The 20,662-nt window shown below is 35.6% G+C and overlaps 4 protein-coding genes across 4 annotated transcripts; 1 reads left to right on the top strand and 3 right to left on the bottom strand.

Annotated features, from left to right (window-relative positions):
• Positions 1–4,244: 4,244 nt before the first annotated feature.
• Positions 4,245–9,237, bottom strand: LOC103493575 (cyclin-D3-3-like). The gene is made up of 6 exons (XM_008454381.3): positions 8,644–9,237; positions 8,386–8,556; positions 5,206–5,825; positions 4,923–5,124; positions 4,707–4,837; positions 4,245–4,609 (listed from the first exon to the last, which is right to left on the bottom strand). The coding sequence occupies exons 3-6, from the start codon at positions 5,713–5,715 to the stop codon at positions 4,403–4,405; spliced, it is 1,050 nt and encodes a 349-aa protein (XP_008452603.1). The 5' UTR covers positions 5,716–5,825; positions 8,386–8,556; positions 8,644–9,237; the 3' UTR covers positions 4,245–4,402.
• A 681-nt stretch (positions 9,238–9,918) lies between these two features.
• LOC103493574 (protein DCL homolog, chloroplastic) lies at positions 9,919–14,167 on the bottom strand. Its single transcript, XM_008454379.3, has 3 exons — positions 13,700–14,167; positions 11,835–11,949; positions 9,919–10,247 (listed from the first exon to the last, which is right to left on the bottom strand). Exons 1-3 carry the CDS (start codon positions 14,005–14,007, stop codon positions 10,080–10,082), a joined length of 591 nt encoding a protein of 196 aa, XP_008452601.1. The 5' UTR covers positions 14,008–14,167; the 3' UTR covers positions 9,919–10,079.
• Positions 14,168–14,503: 336 nt separating this feature from the next.
• LOC103493573 (F-box protein At1g47056-like) lies at positions 14,504–16,676 on the top strand. The gene has a single exon (XM_008454378.3). The coding sequence runs from the start codon at positions 14,871–14,873 to the stop codon at positions 16,473–16,475; it is 1,605 nt and encodes a 534-aa protein (XP_008452600.1). The 5' UTR covers positions 14,504–14,870; the 3' UTR covers positions 16,476–16,676.
• Positions 16,677–18,435: 1,759 nt separating this feature from the next.
• On the bottom strand, positions 18,436–20,060 carry LOC103493572 (formin-like protein 20). Its single transcript, XM_008454377.3, has 7 exons — positions 19,899–20,060; positions 19,703–19,804; positions 19,503–19,629; positions 19,350–19,421; positions 19,224–19,275; positions 18,875–19,139; positions 18,436–18,801 (listed from the first exon to the last, which is right to left on the bottom strand). Exons 1-7 carry the CDS (start codon positions 19,954–19,956, stop codon positions 18,761–18,763), a joined length of 717 nt encoding a protein of 238 aa, XP_008452599.2. The 5' UTR covers positions 19,957–20,060; the 3' UTR covers positions 18,436–18,760.
• Positions 20,061–20,662: the final 602 nt, after the last annotated feature.

Genomic DNA, 20,662 nt, shown 5'->3' on the forward strand with positions numbered 1-20,662 from the left:
ATGATGCGTATCGGGAGAGATGAATTCCAGACACTTTCTTAACAACGTTAGGAGTTCTTAACTTATGACGCCATCCTTAAGCGTATCGAGAGTTCTTACTCTTGATGTGCATCATTCCTACGTCGGGAGTTGGGAACTCCAGATGTCGTTTCATGCTTGCGTCGGAAATATAATTCTTCTTCCGACTCATTTCTCCACACTCATCTTCCGACGTTCCTTCATGCATCGAGAGATCCTTTCTCGATGTATTTTGATATATATGTCGACGCTTTTATGTAGTGTCTCATAGACCCCAGTTGCAAGAATACTCTCTCAAACCATTATATCACTCATACAACTGAATTCAGTATACCAAATTGAGGTTGAAACCAAAGACATATATACTCCTTAGTGCCTGTAGTCCATGATTACATTTGACAAACCACTATTTTGTGGAAACTCAACAAACTTCGTAGTAATATCAAATCTGGGCCTCGAGAACGTATATTTTTGAAGTGTCATCTGTCCATGCTTCCATGATCCATCCGGTTTCCTTGCATATTGTCGACATGTTTGTCGTTTGGTTCATCCCATCCTCCAAAATTGGGCCATAGTAATAACAAAAATAAAATTCGGCCCATAAATACTATATTTAGGGCTTAATGTAAGCCCAACCATATACAACTCAGCGAGATCCGGAGAATAAGTAAGCATCGATCAGGTATATCCATCGCTGTCGAGGAAGCGCGCGCATTGATTTTGAAACCCCTTATCCTCTGTCGGTTTGCAGTTTGGAATGATAGAAAGCAAAATATATCTTTTTTTAAAAAAAAAAAAAAAGAAAAAAGAAAAAAAGAAAAAGAGGTAAGAAGAAGAAGAAAAACCCGTGAGCATGAGTGAAAAAAACGACAACCCAACTTTTTTTTTACCGGACCACTTCAGATCGTACTATCGTCTGCTGCGCCGACATGAATGGGACTCCAATTTTTTAAAACAACACAACTCTATAGTACAAAGAATAAGGCTGTTTTTGTTTTTCATTTTTTTACTTTTTGGAATTACATTACAGAAGTGAGAAGAAAATAAAACAAAAAAAACGAAGTGGGGTCTCTTCATCTTCTTCTGCTTCTGCTATGAAATTAAGAGAGTAAAATCTGGGGATCAGAAGAAGGGCAGAGTGTTATTGTTGAATTATGAGACTCACGCGAGGAATGTGGGTCTCTTTTTATTATTATTATTATTATTATTATTATTATTATTGTATGAATAGAGAAGAGAGAGTCTGTAATGGAAGGTAGGGCCATACATACTGGCAGCCGAAGAAACTTCAATTTCCATTCTTTATGAGATCAGAGCATGCAGAGCAGAGAGCAGTTAAAGAGGCTTTTTATGGACATAGCAACAACTTAAAATGGATATGTGTTTGTGTAGAATTACAAGTACTACCAAAATCTTAGAAAACCCAAATTAGAACTCACTTACCAACTTTACCTTTTGCTTTTGAGGATAGGGATCAGTGAATGTGAGGTAGCTGTGTTTTGTTCTCAAAAATCATACCTTATTTTGCTCAACTATGTTACTCACTTGTGAACTTTAATTTGAAAAAAAAGTACATTTAAATATGAACCCTTATTATCATTTTTGGAACCTCTCTACCTTTAATCCCTTTTCATGTCTCCTTATTCAACAGTTACTTCAAAATAGCGTATTGAATTGATAAACTTCTATAGCTACTCTGATATTTGATAGATTTATATGTAAATGGTTTAAATATTACTTTGATCTATCTCCATTTTTTTAAAATTTTTATTATTGTACTTTCAAACTATTTGTTCTTTTACGATAAACTTTTAACTTTGTAGGTTATCTTAATTGGAATATCGTTAAAAAATGTCAATTCTCGTTTTTTAAAAAAATAAAAATAAAAATAAACAAAAATTGAAACATTTTCGTAAGATGAACCTTCCAAATGTAAACTAATTAAAATGAACAAAGGTTACGCATTAAAGCCATAAAAAATAAGACTATTATTTAAACCATATTTTTTATTTTGCAAGAACAACATAAAATATATATATATATATATATATATATATATATATATATATATATATATATATCAATTAATCTGGTTACTTTTCATTAATAAAATAGACAAACAATTTATGATTCATGATGAGATCTATGTAGACTATAATGATTAAGAATTCTTTTGTTCCTCTATTAATTAGTTGCCGCTAACTTTTATTTAATATTGGGTGTAGGTCAAAAAGGAGAGCATTGAGGATATCAAAAAGAGAGAGAGAGAGGATGTGTGTCCATAAAAGAAGAGTAGATATCAGGTGGAGATATGAATGCTTGTTGTTATTGTGATCTGTTGGGAACAATTCAATTATGTCTATCTTTTCCTTTAGGGGTTGAATTTCTAATACCAAAAAAAAAAAAAAAAAAAAAAAAGACATTTGACCAACCCAACAATGTCTTCTTCTTCTTCTTCTTCTTCTTCTTCTTTTATTTTTCTTTCTTTTTCTCTTTACCAAATCAAAACACACACTCTTACTCACTGTCCTCTTCCCCTTTTCATAGTTTACACACCCTTCCTTTTAGTGGCTTCAATTAAGTGTAAGGAAATCTAAATTATCCTAATTAATTAATAAGGAGTAGCTAGCTAGCTAATAAATCTTATAACTTAGTTTTATGTTTAGAGGTGACATAATGACAAATAATGAGGAGGGGGGGTAGTCACGGGTTGTAATGAAAAGAATTAGAAGAAGAGGAGAATTTGGAAGTAATAATTGAAAACTTGATGAAGATCAGCAATAAAGTTAAGGTGGTTTCAGTGTAGTCAAACCTAAAGCCCCTCCTTTGTCGGATCTTTTCTTTTTCTTTTTTTTTCTTTAAATTATTATAGGACTAGGATACATCATTTCTTGTCCGATGGCATTAAAAAATATTAATAACTAGTTTAGTGGTAATACATTTTACGATTAACTGTGCTTTAGTGCATCCTTGTTTATCTATCGATAATAGACTAAAACTTGAGTCTGTAAGAGATTAAATAATAGTTTTACCATTAAACTAATTTCTACAAAACGAAGAGTATAAAGTTGAGGAGGAGGCTTGAGTGCTGGACAATACTAATTCTGTCAGGGATAAGTGATCAGTGATGTTTTGTTATATTTGTAATTTTGCTATTTAAAATAAATTTTCTAATATTTAGAAGAGTTTTGAGTAAGGTTAAGTATTTGTTTTTGTAAGTAGTAATAATTATACCTTATTTGAGAACAATAAATTGAATTCCATTTTAGTATTTTTGAGTAATCTATGTGATAGGTTCTTTTCACTAGGATGAGTATGAAGTCAGTCACTCAAAAAACGAGAATAGTTGGTCAGAGTTCATTTCAAAAAGATTCAAATCGAGAATTTAAAAAAAAAAGTATTTATAAGTGTTAAACCGATCGACCGACGGACCATACAAAAAACCAACTTACCATTACTCATTGATGTCGAAGTCGGTTTTGAACATTTACTAAATCGACTATGATAAGTTCAGATTTGGTTTAATCAATTCGGAGTCGATTTTGTAATTAAAAAAAAAAAAAAAAAACAACTCCAACTAACTAATGATCATCCCTACTTTTTCACGAAGAAAAAAGAACAAATGTCTACTTGATGGACAAATTTTTGTATATATAAGATGTGTGGAATTAATTTCAAAAGAAATTATGGGAAATAAAATGAGAGAAATATTATATGAATTTATAGAAAGAAAGAAAAAAAAAACAGCTACCACTAACCATAAAAACCTCTATAATCAACCCCACTAACCCACATCCATCCAAAATTAATGCAAAATTAACCACTATCCTAAATAAGTGGCATTTGGGAACCAAAGTCAAATTATTGCTAATAATAGATTTCCACTAATTTTAACACCATTCCTTTAATAGAATAGAAGCTTAATTATTATTAAAAATAAACACAAATATTGATGATGGGAGGAACCAAATTGCTTTATGACCCTTTTGGTTGCTGACAGCATATCTCCATTTTGCTTAGTGTTTCAACTTTTATTTTTATCAAACTTTTACTTTTTACTTTCCATTTAAATCTTCTTTTTTTTTTTTTTTTTTTTTTTTTGCATATGCAAATTAAGATTTGTTCTTCCATTGTTTCAATAGAAGTCTTTATTAATATTTTATCCATTATTACGTTTTTCTTTCTTGGATATAAAATGTACAATTAATGCGACAATTTGACTTGATGATATATAATAAATTATATATTAATTATTGAACGTACACTTTTGGTGTACCAAAGAAACAAAAAAGAAAAAAAAAAAAAAAGTACAAAATAGCTATAACCCTAATTAAATGATCTCAAACTAATTCTACCGAAAATTCTGCCTCCTTCAGCACCCTCTCTACGGATGTTGTTGTTCATCGATTTTTCTCTTCTTAGTTGCTGTCTCCGGCGACGACACCACAATGTCGACATTCCTATTCCCACTATTTGAGCTGCACGACATGTCGACTAACCCAAATCTTCGTTTATTATTCTTCCATTCGTTTCTCTGTCGTCCTTTCGATGAAGCTTCTAAGATGAATCGTGAGCATTCCTCCATCTTATCCTATTCGTAAAAAGAAAAACAGAGCAACCAAAAAAACATAATGAGTTATGATTAATTTCTTTCCCAAAGCTAATTTCAAGAGGTGGGGGGAAGAAACCTTGTCGATTTGAAGAAAACCCATAAGCTGACTGTGGTATTTTGCGGCGAGATGGGGTTCTATGTCGTTGATAACTTGGAAAATAATGGCGGTTGCTATTACTGATGGGCGAAAACATACGAATCTACAATCTGGGAATTAAGAGAAACAATTAAGAAAGACAATAGAAATCTAATTTGGTGTCATTAATTGTATCAATTTTCATGGGGGGCTCACCTTTAATGACAGAGAGAAGTAATTGTTCACATTTACAGAGGAGTTCAGAACAGAGTTGGTCCTTGAAACCGAGACGTCTTACAATATAATCCAAAAAGGAAAGTGGGTTCACTGGATTCATTCTCCAAAGAAGTGTAGAGAGAACAAGAATTTCCATTCTTGTAATGGTTTTAGCTTCGAAAAAGTACTCATTTTCCTCCACCTAGCAGAAATAAATGAGACAAACCCAATTAGGTAAAATTTCGAGATAAAATTGAGAGAAGAGATGGGGTTTAAGATTTACCTGGAGGTCTAAAAGAAGGGGAACTTGAGTTTCTTCCACTTTAGCAGCGAGAGATAAAGAAGCAATGGCAGTGAGATGGGTCATCCATGGCTTCTCAATATGAAAATGTGGGGTGGAAAGAAACCTATCGACATAATCAACGGCCAAAACGGCGGTGTGTGCAGTGAAAGAGTGATGAGAATTGACCTTGAGAATCCAGTCAACAGCCTTGGAACGAGCTGCAGCTAGAGAAGGATTATGTGGGAGAGCATTGTGAAGCTTATTTCTGTTCTCTTTTGAGAACAGAGACGCCAATTCATCGTCTTCCCAATCCGACAAGAAAACAGAGTTTGGGGAATTGATGTTAAGATCAATCGAGAAAGGTTGGAACTTTGGTTGGGATTGGGAATGCCCATCTTCAATCTCATCTTCAAAGCAATAGAGGGAATCAAGAAGAAGGGAAGTGTTGTGGTGAGTTGAAATTGATAATGATGGGTAACAATGTGGTTTGGCCATCCTGTAGTTTCTCATTTCATTAGCTCGTCGAAGAAGATGGGAGGGGGGAATAGGGGAATTTGGGTGTTTTTATTTGGAGGGTTTGGGGGATGACATTCATATGCTTCAGTATTTGGGAGCGTCTCCTGCTTATAATCAGCAGACATAAATCATGGGCCATGCAATATAATCAATCAACACGTGACACTCGTACAATACCCTCGTGGGCCATATAAACACCCACATCCACACCCACACCCACACCCACACCCACACCCTTCCATAAAACATCGTTCTAATAGATAACCCTTTCATCGCCCTCTCAATTTGCTTGTTTAGATCGAAAGAAATTTGAAATTAACGATTTTGGTCGTAGCTATGAAAACTTGATCGTTTTTCAAATGTATAGGGAATAGTAATATTATTAGTAGATACGTAGACTTTTGATTCATAATGGAGTGAAATGAATGTGGTGTGTACGAATTATTTGTTATTAATTAATGTTTATAAATGGAAAAAGCTTTCATTAAGCACATGATGGTCCCAAATTGCTGAAACCTGCTAAAGCCTAAATTGCTTAGTAGACTTCTTTTTTCCGTTTAATATTTTTGCTTAAGTGGAAGCATATCTAAATCGAAAAAGGAGTTTGAAATCACGGGTCCTTCGTTTTTTTTTCCCTTCACTTTTGAGGGTTGAGAGTACAAAAATAGTTAGTATTTTGAATGGACCGCTATTAAAACCCGACAGCTTCCCTTGACAGAATTTATAGCACACAATATCTTAGGCTCCCCACATACCTCTTCTGGCAATTTTCATAGCCACAATTTCAAGAAATAAACAACCCTTTTTTTGTATTAGTCAAACTTGATTCTGAAACTTAACAAGCTTGCGTTTACTTTTTGGCACTCGAACACTTTTGGGAATTGTGATTAGACATAATTTGAGGTATTAAATAGAGGTAATGTCAGCGGAGATTTGCCCAAAATGTTGTAACAGTGTAATGAGAAAAAAAAGGAGATAAAAGGTTAGTGAACGGACAAAAAGGGAAGTGCAAGCAGGTAGGACAGGACAGCATCAATGAAGGGCAGAGGTCAGAAACCCAACAAGGAATTTTGCCATTGTTTTCTGTACACCCAACTCTTCAAAAACCCTCTGCTCTTAGCTAAACTATACTACCACTTTAGTGCCTTTTGCTTCCCACCATTCTTTTTTCAACTTCTAAATTTACAACCCCCACCCAACCAAAAAGGGGTAATAAAGATAGAAAAATACTCCGCTGCATATAGATATCATCTATCCTACATTCTAGCAAATTTTTTGTGTGAAGAATAAAAATAAGATGTATAGAGATAGATGCTATTTAGAGAATGACTGATTCAGTTTTTATTAGTGTGGTAAAAGCTAAGGGATTAAGTAATTTCTAAAGGGGTTGATAAGAAAAACAGGTGGTGTAATTTTAGATTGAGTATGAATATTGAACTACCCTACAGTTCAATCTGATTGGACCTGTCTAAATAATTGGAGACATTTATGAAGACACGGGCTTTCATTATAATTCACGAGCCTTCTCTAATGCTAAGCTGTTCTCATATCATATATGCAGCTAGCCGCGATTACTGATTATGGTGCAAATCTGGAGGATCCCACATGGGATATTTCTTCTTCTAATTTGGCTTTCGTGTTGGGTTGGGTTGGATCGGATATTAGTACACCTATAATCATCATGCTTTCACTAATTTGATTGGAGGTTATCTAACACAAGACAATTTAAAGATTTTTCCAACTGTGTAAGCAACGCATGGATGACTATTCTGAATACACTAATGTTGTACCTTCTAAGAATTTGAATAACAATTATTTTGTGTTGTTACAAACTAATAAAGACTAAAATCAGCCACCTAAGAATGCAAGACCATATGTCAACTCCCACAAATAGAAATTTAGATTTAGATCTGTATGATCTATCATTTCTAAGCTTAGCCTAGTTATTAATAAAAAGCAAACTTTAATAAGCAACAATTTAAAGAGAATGAATGCAAGTAACGATAATGATTTATCAACAATGTATATCTTACAAATCCTTTTTGAGATGTGCTTAATCCTATAATGATATAATATTGTCATGACTTTACTATTGAAGAGTTTTGTTTAAATCATTAGAGAAATTGTAGAGCTCAATCCTCTGTTTCCTAATTATCGAAACAATAAGAAATAAAAACAAATATCCTAATAATAACATTGTTGATTTATGTACCTCAGAGTTATTGAGATTATGCTCCCAAACTCAATTTATTACTTAAAGTCAGTGGTTGATCCGTAGTCTTGTTATTTGTAAACATTAGTATATAACTTGTGAGGCTCAATACAAAAGCTTCAACTAGTGTAATAACAAACTCAAACTAAGTGCATTGAAATCCATTCAAATAATTCCCAAGCAACTAATACAGCAGAAGGAAAATTGTGTTTTTGAAAAATGGGTTGTTCTTAGATCGAAGTCATCCAGAATAATACAGTTTTTGATATTTGGTAGCATCTTGTAAAGAGCATATTAATGCAGAAATGCTTGTGTCATTTTCTAAAAAGCCTACATAATGAAACCTCAGATATAGGTCGAGCTTTCAGTGGCAAAAGCAAAAGAGAATAAAGAAAAAGGTATTACCCATCTTCTTAAACAAGCACATGCAGGAGAGAAAGAGAGAGAGATACCTAGAGGCCAGACCACTGCTTTACCACCGTTTTGACAAATGAAAGCCTTTGAAAGAGCTCAGTGATTCATTAGACCGCTCCACTCTTTTGACTTGATCCTTTCCAATAATAAGCTTGACTGTGATAGGGACCCACCTTTGCTTTACCTCAATTCCAAATCTAACCAATAACCTAACCATCGGTGAAATGAATCAAAGTTCTCCAAACTGTATGCTTTTTAAATAATATATATATATATAACTAGCGTAGTATCGATACCATTAGCATAGCTAACTTAGTGATAAGTTTAGCTTCCCAACCATCTCTAAACCCATGTTGAAGCCCACTTTTTACAATTCTTTTCATTGGGTAACTCCATGAGGCCACTTTATGCCTTCATTTTCCCACCGCTGCCATCATCTCCTATAAGCTTACAAATGTATCTTTTTGATCCATCACAGTTTCTGTCACTACAGCAGCAATTATCAACCCCTTCAACTTGTGCTCATGCGCCTGAGGTTTGATTATTTCTCATTCTTTTGGATGGTTGGTTCATCATGAACCTTAAAACATGCGCAAGATTTGGATCTAGCACATGGTGGGAAGTCTACAGAAATAGATTTTAAAAATCAGTTTAAACTTTTCAAACGTTATCTATCAATCTTCTTGTCCTAAATTCCCAATCTGAACGTATACAATAAATGCCCTGGACCTGATTATCCATCGACCTTAACCACAAACATAATATAGCTGCAAGTCAATAAAGTGAAGGTTTGTTTGATTGTTATAAATTCTTCAAAATTGTGCAGTGCGTTCAGGACATGATATCTACTGAATTGGCAAAATGTATATAATTCATTTACGCTCTGAATAATACAAAACCTGAAAACAGAAATTTAAAAAATATGTATTAAATAAAGTTGAATTCAGAAATTAAATTCAATAACTAGATAAACCTGTCGTAATTACCTACTAAATATTAGTTTATAAGAAATTACTAAAACTTTATTAAACTTTGTTTTATGTTAAAAAAATAGTATAATTATTGATTGTTTGGTAATAGATTATATAATTTACACGAAAATTTATATGATTTAGGATTTGACTTTATTTAGATAATAAAGACAACTCAAAAGTTCAACCTAAATTATATGAATTTTTGTATAAAATATATAATCTGTTATAAAAACAAATCAAATATTATAGGACCATTTTTAAATATAATAAAATAAATCAAAATATTAACATATAACAAAATTTTGAATTACTAATAGAAATATACCAATATCCATAATCGATAGAATCCAAAAAATTTACAAATATTTATTAAATTTGTCATTTTTGACCATTCCCCTTTAATATATCACATTACATAATACATATTTTATTTTTTTTAAAAAAATAAATAAGGCTTATAACATAAAATATTGTATTTCTAAATATTTTTTTTATCATTAATCAATAAAATTTTGCATTTTAAAATTTAGATTCAGAATACAAATAAAACATAAAAAATGTTTTCAAAATATAAGCAATCACAAAATTCAAAAACAGTTTTAAAAAATCAAAATTCGGGTTGCGTACCATATTTACTGAACTCAATAAATTTGTAAATACAAGTGCAAGCCAAACATACCCTTATCATTCATACATCTCTCTCGATTAAAACAAATTCAGTTAAACCATAGCTCAGCGTCAACGGTAGCATAAATTCATCAACTACCACGTTTGAAATGCTCGCGAATAAACCGCTCTGCAAACGATGGGTATTTGTTTCGGATATATGCCCGAAGACACTTTTGATATGAGAAGTCAATCCATCCACCATCGGTCCTTATAACAAAGAAGCATCTTGAGTGCCGAAATTGGGGGTGCCGATCGACCTTCAATAGCAGAAAATAACTTAAACAAGATGAACATCAAATACCTCTATCAAACAATATAATATACGAGTGAAGCTTTATGGATATCAAAACTAAAAGTGTAATAGAAACCCTTGTTCACAAGCAACTTATATCCTAATTACTAGTTCGAGAGGGTCGTCAATCTCTCCACATACCTTGCTTTCAGGAAGCCACACGAAATACAAAACGATGCCCAGTATTTTAAAAAACACAGTATATAAATAATTCATCGAAAAGAACTTAGCTGACTAAAAGAAGTTACTAAGTTACAACTCCCTGATTCAAAATAGAAACTCGAACAAAAAGAAACAAAAACTGTTACTTCACCACATTATTAGCAACGGCATTTCCAGTTTGCTCTTCCTTGAATAAGGTATAAGAGCTCCAGATGGTGTGGACAAACATCAGGAAAAGAAAAAGAACAGGATGATTTTGTTTGCCCATATGATGAAGGTGAAGGGTACAGAAAACAACTTTTGACAAGATGTGGGGTGGGAAATCAAACCTCATACCTCAAAGTTGATAGTACAAGTTCAAGTCAGCTATGCTCATGTTAAAAGACGGAAAATTAAGTCTGTTGTAATTTTCAACCTTTCTTCACTTTATGGAAAGAGCATATATAAACTAGAGAGCCTCGCATGAACTTGTACTATCATCTAGCGAAGTATGCACAACATCTTAAAATGAGAAGTGGGTAGGAAAAGGAAAAAATGAGAACATGAGGACTTTGTTTGGCTAGAAAATGAAGGTAAAGTGTCATGAAAAATAGTCCATCACTAAGATTTATCCAACCAAAAATTACGAACTGAAGTAAGATTATTGAATCGTCTGAACTACTTCAATCTCTCTTTTTTAGTTCCTACCCATCTACGTAGTTTTTGGAGTCGTGGTTTCTCTTAGCCTTACTATCAATTCCAACCTTTTATCTTTACACTACATTTAGTTATTGACTGGTAATTGGTAGGACAAAGTTTTCAAAAAGTTCAAAATTATTTAAATTTTCCTTTTTAATATGCGCTGGAATCATTAACCAAGACTGGAATATCAGAGATTATTGGTGTTCACGTCAGATTTAATGTAGCTTGGAATTGAGAAAATTAGGGGAAAATCTCAAATAAATATTCCCAACTTTATAATCCTTTCTTATCTTATGGTTATATCAGCCTGGTTCCTATTGTCCTATTATTTCTTCAGAGCTAAAGTTGCAGATTTCATTTCATAAGATTCTTGGACCTCTCAAGCATGATGTCCATGCAACTGCACTCAAAGCCTTCCATCCTACTAGAACATGTAAATCTACATCCCCCTTCCCATTACATTTTGAGCTTTTAGAAATATCCATAAACTTGCCAACATGAGCTCAACTCAATTAGCACCTATATATATCGGTGGACAAGAGGTCCTAAGTTCAAATCTACCCACCCCACATTGTATTACAATACCATTCCAAAAAAAAAAAAAATCCATAAACCTAATGTCATTTGGTTCTTTTTCTGATCTTACTTCAATACAACCTAACAAAATAAGCCATGCAAACTGCAATTGTAGTCTAAGATAAGAGCGTACCATGATGGATTCAAGTCCACATCCAATTTTATCTTCCGCATGTGGATGATGTGCCAGAAGTCTGTCTACCACAGTTCTCTCATCCTCCAATGTCAATCGCTCCCCATCCGCATACCTAGTGTACAAAATAGAGGTCCTTAAGAGGGGGGCATAATATCATAGGAGTGAAGTGTGATCGTCAAACAGAAACACGAGCTATATATTTTATAGAAAAGTGCCTAATGAGACCAACCCATGAACAAGCCAACCTGGCAACCTACCCTACACATTGATGAAACCACTGCTTTTACCAGTAAAAAGCTACATGGTCACCCACTAGTTCTCACTGAACATAACCAATAACCATTGATCTCAATTATCATAAAATTATGAATGGAATACTATACAAAATGGAGAAGATCAAAGGCAGCATACAGGTTACAATCATAACTCCTGTAAGCAACCAAATGGAAGAAAACCTATAAAAGTATTGTGTCAAGAAATATCGATAAAATTGTCAACACAAATCCGAGTTAGCTAATTCCAAAGAGGACAAAATAAAAGAAAAAAGAGGCAAGTCTCAAACAAAGTGAGAGGCTTGAATATCTCCCAAAATGAAACTATCAAACACACGCTTGCCCAAGGGCCCTACTGCACTAACATACAAAAAAAAAAAAAAAAAAAAAAAATCCCTTCCTCTAGCCGCACAACTGACAACTGCTTGGATAGAACTGAAAGATGAGTGCATTAATTAATTAAGTTGTGACTTAATGTCCAAGAGAGAACCAAATACTGTTTGCATCCCACATACATATAGATAAGTATGCCAGTAGCGAAAATTTGGTGCAGCATCATGATCAATACCTTAATAATATCGCATCACAACCACATACGTTTTTCTCTTAACTGGGTTTTAAATTCTTTTGGGGGGGGGGGGGGGGGGGGGGGGTACGGTGAGAATGAAAAAAAAATGAAAATTTTAATCCATAATTTCACAGTTCCAAAATTTCAGCAATAAGCACTCAGCTGACAACTGACACATAGTGATCTGTTGGCATAAAGTAACTCTAAGGCACACTGCTTGTTTTTTGCAGAGGCTGTCGATAGTTACTTAGAACCCAAATAAACACAGAAAGATTAGGAAGGGCACAAACAACATACTACTAACCTAATTACACTATTCATTTTCTTTCTACCATAATGTTTCTGAAAGCTCATCCGTAGTTGCTATAGTTTTAGAAAAGATCCAACATCTAGGGTCTCGTATTGTATGTAAATATCAAATGCATTATGCTACTTATCAAATGATCTGGCTAGGAGTTCATGTACTGAAAGTAATAATCATATTGGAATGCCATTTCAAATTGATTCAAAGTAGAAGTAAAAAAAAAAAAAAAAAAAAAAAAAACCTAATAATTGATGTTCAGTTACCAAGAAGTTATAAACTTAAAATTGTCCGCTTCATATTTACTTTTCACGTTACTTTCCCATTCGCATCTACCTGCTAGCAAATTTCCAAAGACAGATGCAGGTACATTTCCGCTTTACATCCTTCATTACCTCTAGTCAAAAGGCATTCCGGATGTTTCTTGAACAAAAATTTTGGTTTTTTTTTCCTTCAAAACAATGGATTTTTCTCTACGTCCTGACTCAAAAGTTTTATATGTCTGTCAGTGAAGTTTAACAAAGCATTTTCTCCAATCTACAGTACAATATAATATATTCTTCGAGCCACGGAGGTTCCTATTCCAGGAGTCCAAAAAGATAAACATATTTTTCCTTCAACGTTTTCTCGCACAGCTGCACAGCAACTAGAAAGAAAACGCCTAATTCCTATAATAGAGAGTAAAAAACTTACGGGGTAAAATTTTGAGAGCAGGACAAACCTATGGGAGTGGAGGATTTCTTTAGTGAGGAATATGATAGGCTCGATATCGCCAAGAATTTCCTCCTCCTGATTCTTCCACTTTCGATAATCAGGCTCGTCCCATCTTTGGTACTTTGGTGGCTCACTGGAACTCACCAATGAGGTAGCATTATCACCAGCTGTTAAGTCGCCGTCCGATGGAGTAGACGCCACCGTCGCACTGCAGCAAGACCGGCGAGTCACTTGCACAACCCCAGTACACAGCCCGCGGCGCTTAAGCCCTAACCGCAGGAGCGGATGACCTCTGAAAAGAAAAGAAGCAGCCATGAGGATCACAAACGTTCATGTGGAGAGCAGCTCCGAGCTCAGCATGAAGTGACCAGACGAAGGTGCCTTCGTCTCGGGTTATTGGGCTTTATGGGCCGTTCACTGGGCTGGATGGGTCTATATCAGCAATTCCTCTTCCCAAGTGGCCCAACGAATTGACAGGTGGCAGTAAATATTAAACAAAATTATGTACCAAATGAAAATATTTACAAACTATTAACAAGTTTCGATGGATGGTATTGATGATGAAGGTGAAATTGAATTGGAAAGTTATTACTTTAATACTCAATCTTTATCTTTTTTACTTTGTTCTTTTTCTTTTTAAGACACAGATTTAATTGTATTATTTAAAAAAATAAAAAAAAGAAGGAAAAGGAAATAATTTGCATTATGATTGTTTGAATAAAAATGTAAAAATGTAAAAATGTATAAATGAAAAAGAAAAAGAAAAAGAAAAAGAAAAAGAAAAAGGAGGGTGGGCTAATTCATTCGAGAAGGGGGGGAAGAGGGATTCAAAGATTGGTTAAATAGTGAGTAGGAGAGAGAGACGGGATCTGAGTCCACGAAGACCACGTGAGGTCGCCCGCTCCTCATTTTCTCTCACAGTGGAGGTGACTATTCTATTAAAAAAAAAAAAAGTTGTAAAAAGAAACAAAATAAAAGAAACTTTTCCAAAAGCCAATTGGAATTAGTTTTCAAGTCCGTCATCTCGTTCCGCTCTTCCTTTCTGTAGAACGGAAATCAACTGAACAACAACGTCCGAGACCTTCAACCTAACCCCCATCTCCGTCCTCCGCCCTTCGTATGATCACTAATATTTCAAGCCTTCAAACCGAGATTGTTCCTTCTTCAACTTGCCCTGAATGGGCCAATCAACTTCGTCGGCTGCGATTCTTAGCCGCCGCGATAGCAATCACAGTCATCGATCTAAGATCAAATCTACGGCTCTGATTTCCCCGATGCATCTGGATGAAACCGATGACGTTCAGGAAATAATTCATGGAGCCTCCGACTTTATTTCCGATCTTCCGGATGAGTGCTTGGCTTGTATTTTCCAATCCCTTAGTTCCGTCGACCGGAAGGGATGTTCTCTCGTTTGTCGCCGCTGGCTCAAAGTGGAGGGACAAAGCCGTCATCGTCTCTCCCTTAAAGCTGAAGCGGATCTTTCCTCTATGATACCTTCCCTTTTTACTCGATTCGATGCCGTTACCAAACTTGCTTTGAAATGTGACCGTAGATCTACGAGCATCCGAGACGACGCGCTTATCCTCATCTCTCTTCGATGCCCTAATTTGACTCGTCTCAAGCTTCGTGCGTGCCGTGAATTGACCGATGTTGGCATGGCTGCTTTTGCCAAAAACTGCAAGGGTTTGAAGAAACTCTCTTGTGGATCTTGCACATTTGGAGCCAAAGGCATGAACGCGGTTCTTGATAATTGTTCCGCCCTTGAAGAATTGTCCGTGAAGCGACTTCGTGGTATCACCGATTCAACTGCCGAGCCGATTGGGCCTGGCATTGCTGGGTCATCCCTCAAAACTATTTGCCTAAAAGATCTTTACAATGCACAGTGTTTCGGACCGCTATTAATCGGTGCGAAAAGTTTGAGAACTTTGAAGCTCTTTCGATGCTCAGGAGATTGGGATGCGTTGCTCAGAGTTATCGCAGACCGAGTCACCGGTCTTGTTGAAGTCCATCTTGAAAGGCTTCAGGTAAGTGATGTAGGCCTCTCGGCGATCTCAAATTGCTTGGATCTGGAAATTTTGCACCTCGTTAAGAACCCGGAGTGTACCAACCTGGGCATTGTGGCGCTAGCAGAACGATGCAAGCTCTTGAGGAAACTGCACATTGATGGATGGAAGGCAAATAGGATTGGTGACGAGGGTTTAGTAGCGGTTGCCAGAAATTGCTCTAACCTTCAAGAACTTGTTCTCATCGGAGTGAATCCTACGAAGGTAAGCCTGGAAATACTGGCCTCAAATTGCCGGAATTTAGAGCGGTTAGCATTGTGTGGAAGCGATACTGTTGGTGATAGCGAAATCTCATGCATTGCCGCGAAATGCATAGCACTGAAAAAGCTATGCATTAAGAGTTGTCCTGTTTCGGATCAAGGTATGGAAGCGCTTGCTGAAGGGTGCCCAAATTTAGTGAAAGTGAAGGTTAAGAAATGTCGAGGAGTAACTCCGGAGGGTGCAGATTCGTTGAGATTGAGTCGGGGATCTCTTGCTGTGAATCTAGACAGTGGTGAACCTGAACATCCGGATGCAAGTGCAAGTGATGGCGGGATACAAGATAATGTGGTTGATTTTCATCCGATTCCAAATCAAGTTGTACCTCCTACAATTGCATCTAGTAGTGCTGGGCGATCTTCGTCACTAAAGTCAAGGTTAGGCCTTTTGGCGGGGAGGGGTTTAGTTGCTTGTACACTGAGAAGGTGGTCAGGTGGTAATAGTTCTCGAATTAATAATTAGACATCAGGAATGAAGCAAGTTTCAAAACGTAAACGCTTCTGGTCTTGTTCTTCTGCATTGTTTTGTGGTTGTATTGCCTTGATTCTGTGTTTAGTGTATTTAATTTCATGCTGTGTGCTCTGCTTATTGCTCGTCTTGGAATTAAATATTCACGGTCCTAACTTTCTTCAAATATTGTTGGAATCTATTCGATTGATAGAAGAGTGGTGCATGAACAGAGTCTACTAATTTCGCGTTCAATACTCAACAAGTGCTTGCATTAATCTGCAGCAATATTCATTTATTTGATTGACTATTTTCAGTAACATAGCAAATAGCATGGTCATATGCACGGTATTCATCATCTTTCTCACCGTGCACTCGTGTTGTGAAGTCTTTGATGTATTTGTTTCAGTATGCTAGATATGACAACCACTTTCCTACCAGTTGCATTATCACTCCTCTGGATGTTTCAGCTGGTATTTGGAAGAACCACCGCCTCTATCAGCCTCTACAAACAGATCAATTGGCTCACTCTTGAACCAATCCGAAACTGTTGGATTGTATACTGTCCTTGCGAAGTGAGTAGTCAGTTTGTTTTGATAGTTTTTGTTTACTCGTTTAGTTGTCAGATCTATACACAGAGAGTTAATCTGACTAAAATACTTGGTGGGAAGTGTCCATATGATCTGATTTTGTTGATGTTGCTGCCATGGTTAATTTTGTATTGTTGATACGCAATATCGATTCACTTTAGCATCAATATCGCATTAAAATTCCCTTTCTCCTGCATTTATGGCAGTTTTTTTTAATGCATTTGACCAGTACAGAGTTGCATCATGCTGACCTACAAGCTTTCTTTTCCTCTGTGGTCAAATATTGCAGCTTCGGTTGCTTGTTTATAAAACAATTTATGTAAGTTGCCACATAAATATAAGAGAGACGGAGTAAGGCCGTCAAGCCCATTAATATTTCCTTGAATTGAAACCGGTGCTTGTCCCCTCACAAGGAGCAAAATTTATATGAGGTGGTTGGACTGGATCTCATGGGTGCAGTAATTCTTGGGGAGATCTATATTCTGATTATTATATGAATCTTTTTCACAGTAAAAGATCGTTTTACTTTCAACATAACGACTGTGATATTTAGGACGCTTTTCTTCATGGTTTTGTGAAATCATGATTCAGATTCAAAAGAGGTGCATCTTAATGTAAACTGTTGAATTCACTTTTTGTACTGTGAGGTCTGTTTGTTTGCCAGTTTACATTGTGCGTGTAACATTTAGCACTACAATGTCTATACAACAACTAACATTTGTGCCAGCTGCAAGGAAAAGTATCATGTGCAAGGGAGAAAGTTTAGGACATGACACAACGGGAAGCAAGTGATACCTTTATCATCCCCGGTTTATGGTTTCATCAGAAGTTAAATCATTGCTTGTCAGTGAAGGTGAGAATTGAGAAATGTTTATTTAAAGGTGCTGTACAACTTGAAAATGCCATGAAATAGAATTGAAGATTGCTGTTATCTACGTCTGAAGATAGAATAATAGAGTGCGATATGTTTTAGCAATCAGGATTATTTTTTGACAAGAAGGTCCTCTAGTTTCGAATTGAGAATCGCTTTAGTTTCCGTTTTCACGCATTTGTCTTTCTAGAAACTATTTTGGTTGTAGGCTATATGGCATATCGATGATCTATATAGAAAGTTGAGATTTGGATGTATTTTGGAAAGAAAATGAAGAATATAATAGCGTAGGAATGTAGAATGGACTTTTTAAGTCTCAACCATCGTTCTTTGTTTGAGGACAGTAATAAAAAGTTCCTTCAAGACACAGATCTACTGGGTATCTATATTTTTCTTACCAGTTGCTAAGGCCCAACACCAGGCCCATTAATTAGACTCTCGGCTGGAATATTTAGATCTTTGGTTTGAGAAGGCAAATAAACGAGGGCAAAGAAGAGATGTGGAAGATGAAAAAGATGACAGAAAAGAAATGTTTCTTTGCTTTTAATTTGATTTAAAGTTTCAACTAATCTTCCATGGTATGAATCACTTTAATTACTTGGTAACAACACAATCGAACTTATTAATTAATGCCAGTCGTCGTAGACATTCCTCTCCAAATCATAAATACATCAACAAAAAACCACCCAGGCATATACACTACCCTTAATTGCACACGAATTACCACAAATTAAAAGTGCTGATATGGAGATAAAATCACATCAAAGAATAATTTAGTAATCGATAGCACATTGAAAGCTTTCTCACGTATAATCTACAGAACATGGCGAGGTGAGTCGTTAGCGCGGTGGAGGTGGGTAAATGCCGGGGGAGATTGAACCTGAAACTCGTGGATGTTTAATCAGCCATTTAAGCTCTGGTTTGAAAGATTTAATGAAGAAATGAAAAGGTACCTGGTGGAGGGGGAGGATGAATTGGGTAGCCTGCAGGGGGAGCAGTGGTTGTATTGTAGGCAGAAGCAGTTGGTGGCGGAGAACCATATGGCAGGAATTGAGACCAAAGAGCGGCGGCAGACTCATTTGGCTGCGTTGGGCTCGGCGGGGGACGGCCACCATACGGTAGGAGTTGGTGCAAAATCGGGCGTTGGGTTCCCTCTGCTTCGGGAGGAGCTGTAGAATCCAACCTTGGCGCTGTGTAATACGAGTCTTGGCGCTCTAACTACGCCAAATCAAGACAAAAACAAATGACTACCGTTGCACTTTTCATTGGTCAATAAATAGTTGTATAAGAAATGGAGATTACTCTACAACTGGAAGTGGGGATTTGCATTGTGAGCCGTAAGTAACCTGCAGGCCTGCCATGATAACATACTTAACTTACGAAGAAACAATTCTATATATTAATTTTGAACTTACTGCTAATTTGTACCTATCATCTGTTTTCTGAAGAGTCCAGGTGGAGTCAACATGACCATCAGAAAGTAGTTGTTGGAGCTGAATTCTAAAGAGACGATCCAAGAAATGAAAGTTTGTTATTGTTATATGTACAGAACGTTACCAAATTCTAAGGCCGAGTTTTTACCTTAGAGAGCCAATAACTTCGTCGTTTCTTGTGGGCTTATTGGCTAATACCCAAATGTTCAATTCTACATCTTTTTCAGTAAATTCGAAAACGAATTTCTCCTCGAACACTGGGTGTATACCTTTACCTAATGAATCATTCAATTCACAGAGTGATTTCATTTGAATTTGGGATTCCCAAAATGAAAACCACATACGTACCAAAGCATGGTCGGGTCCTCCTCATGGAACCGCCATATATAAGGACACATGAGTATTCGGTTGCAAATGGCTCTGTGTCCTCCAAGTTGTAGCATCGATCAACTGTAGAACCAATGCGAGAAGGGAAAACAATTAAAGAAAGAAGGATAAGGAAGATGAAGAATGCTTTATGAGTAATTGCTAACAATTTACGTGCCTGTGACCTCAAGCAACCGTCTGATTTGCCGTTGGGATCCTCCCCTGAAAGCCATCATCTTCTTCTTCTGTCAAATTCTTAAAATATATTTGCAGTTTGGATTTATGGGTAAACGTAGTTGTGGATATTGATAACAAGTTTGAGATTGTCAATTGTTTTCACTCTGTTTCGATTGGCTGTGTTCGTAAAAGACAAGTTAATAAGTGGAAATATCAAAGAAGTGGGAATGGGAGAAAATTCAAACTAATTAAATAATCTAAAATTGTGAAGTCAACTTGTAAGAAGGATTCTTTAGAACATGTTGTTGTTTATGTGACATACTTAATTCATCCATCTTGTAGATTGTTTATTTGATATTGGAGGAAAGTGCCAGAGCTGAAATTTGTCTAAACTCCAAAATTCCACTCTCATTTGCCTGGCAATTCCTAATCAAGATCTCACATATCATTATTGCCTCTCCTTTTTTTCTTCATCTTGGAGTTATAATTTAAAACATTTAATATTATGTGTATAGAGAAACAACTAACACTGCAATATTACGTTTGAATTTTTTATTTCATATATAATCGATAAGGATCTGAACTTTCAATTTTGTTGGAACCCTGATACTTAACTTAAACCTAACAAAGGTAATATGTGTTAGAAAAAAGTTCATTTTTAAATCAAACCTAAGTTGTTATAATTTGATTAAAATAATTTGTATTATAATAGTATGTTAAAGTTGAAAGTTTTGAAATAATATTTGCTTGTAATAATAGATAATT

The sequence above is a fragment of the Cucumis melo genome, chromosome 7, assembly GCF_025177605.1.
Source record: "Cucumis melo cultivar AY chromosome 7, USDA_Cmelo_AY_1.0, whole genome shotgun sequence".
NCBI lineage: Eukaryota > Viridiplantae > Streptophyta > Magnoliopsida > Cucurbitales > Cucurbitaceae > Cucumis > Cucumis melo.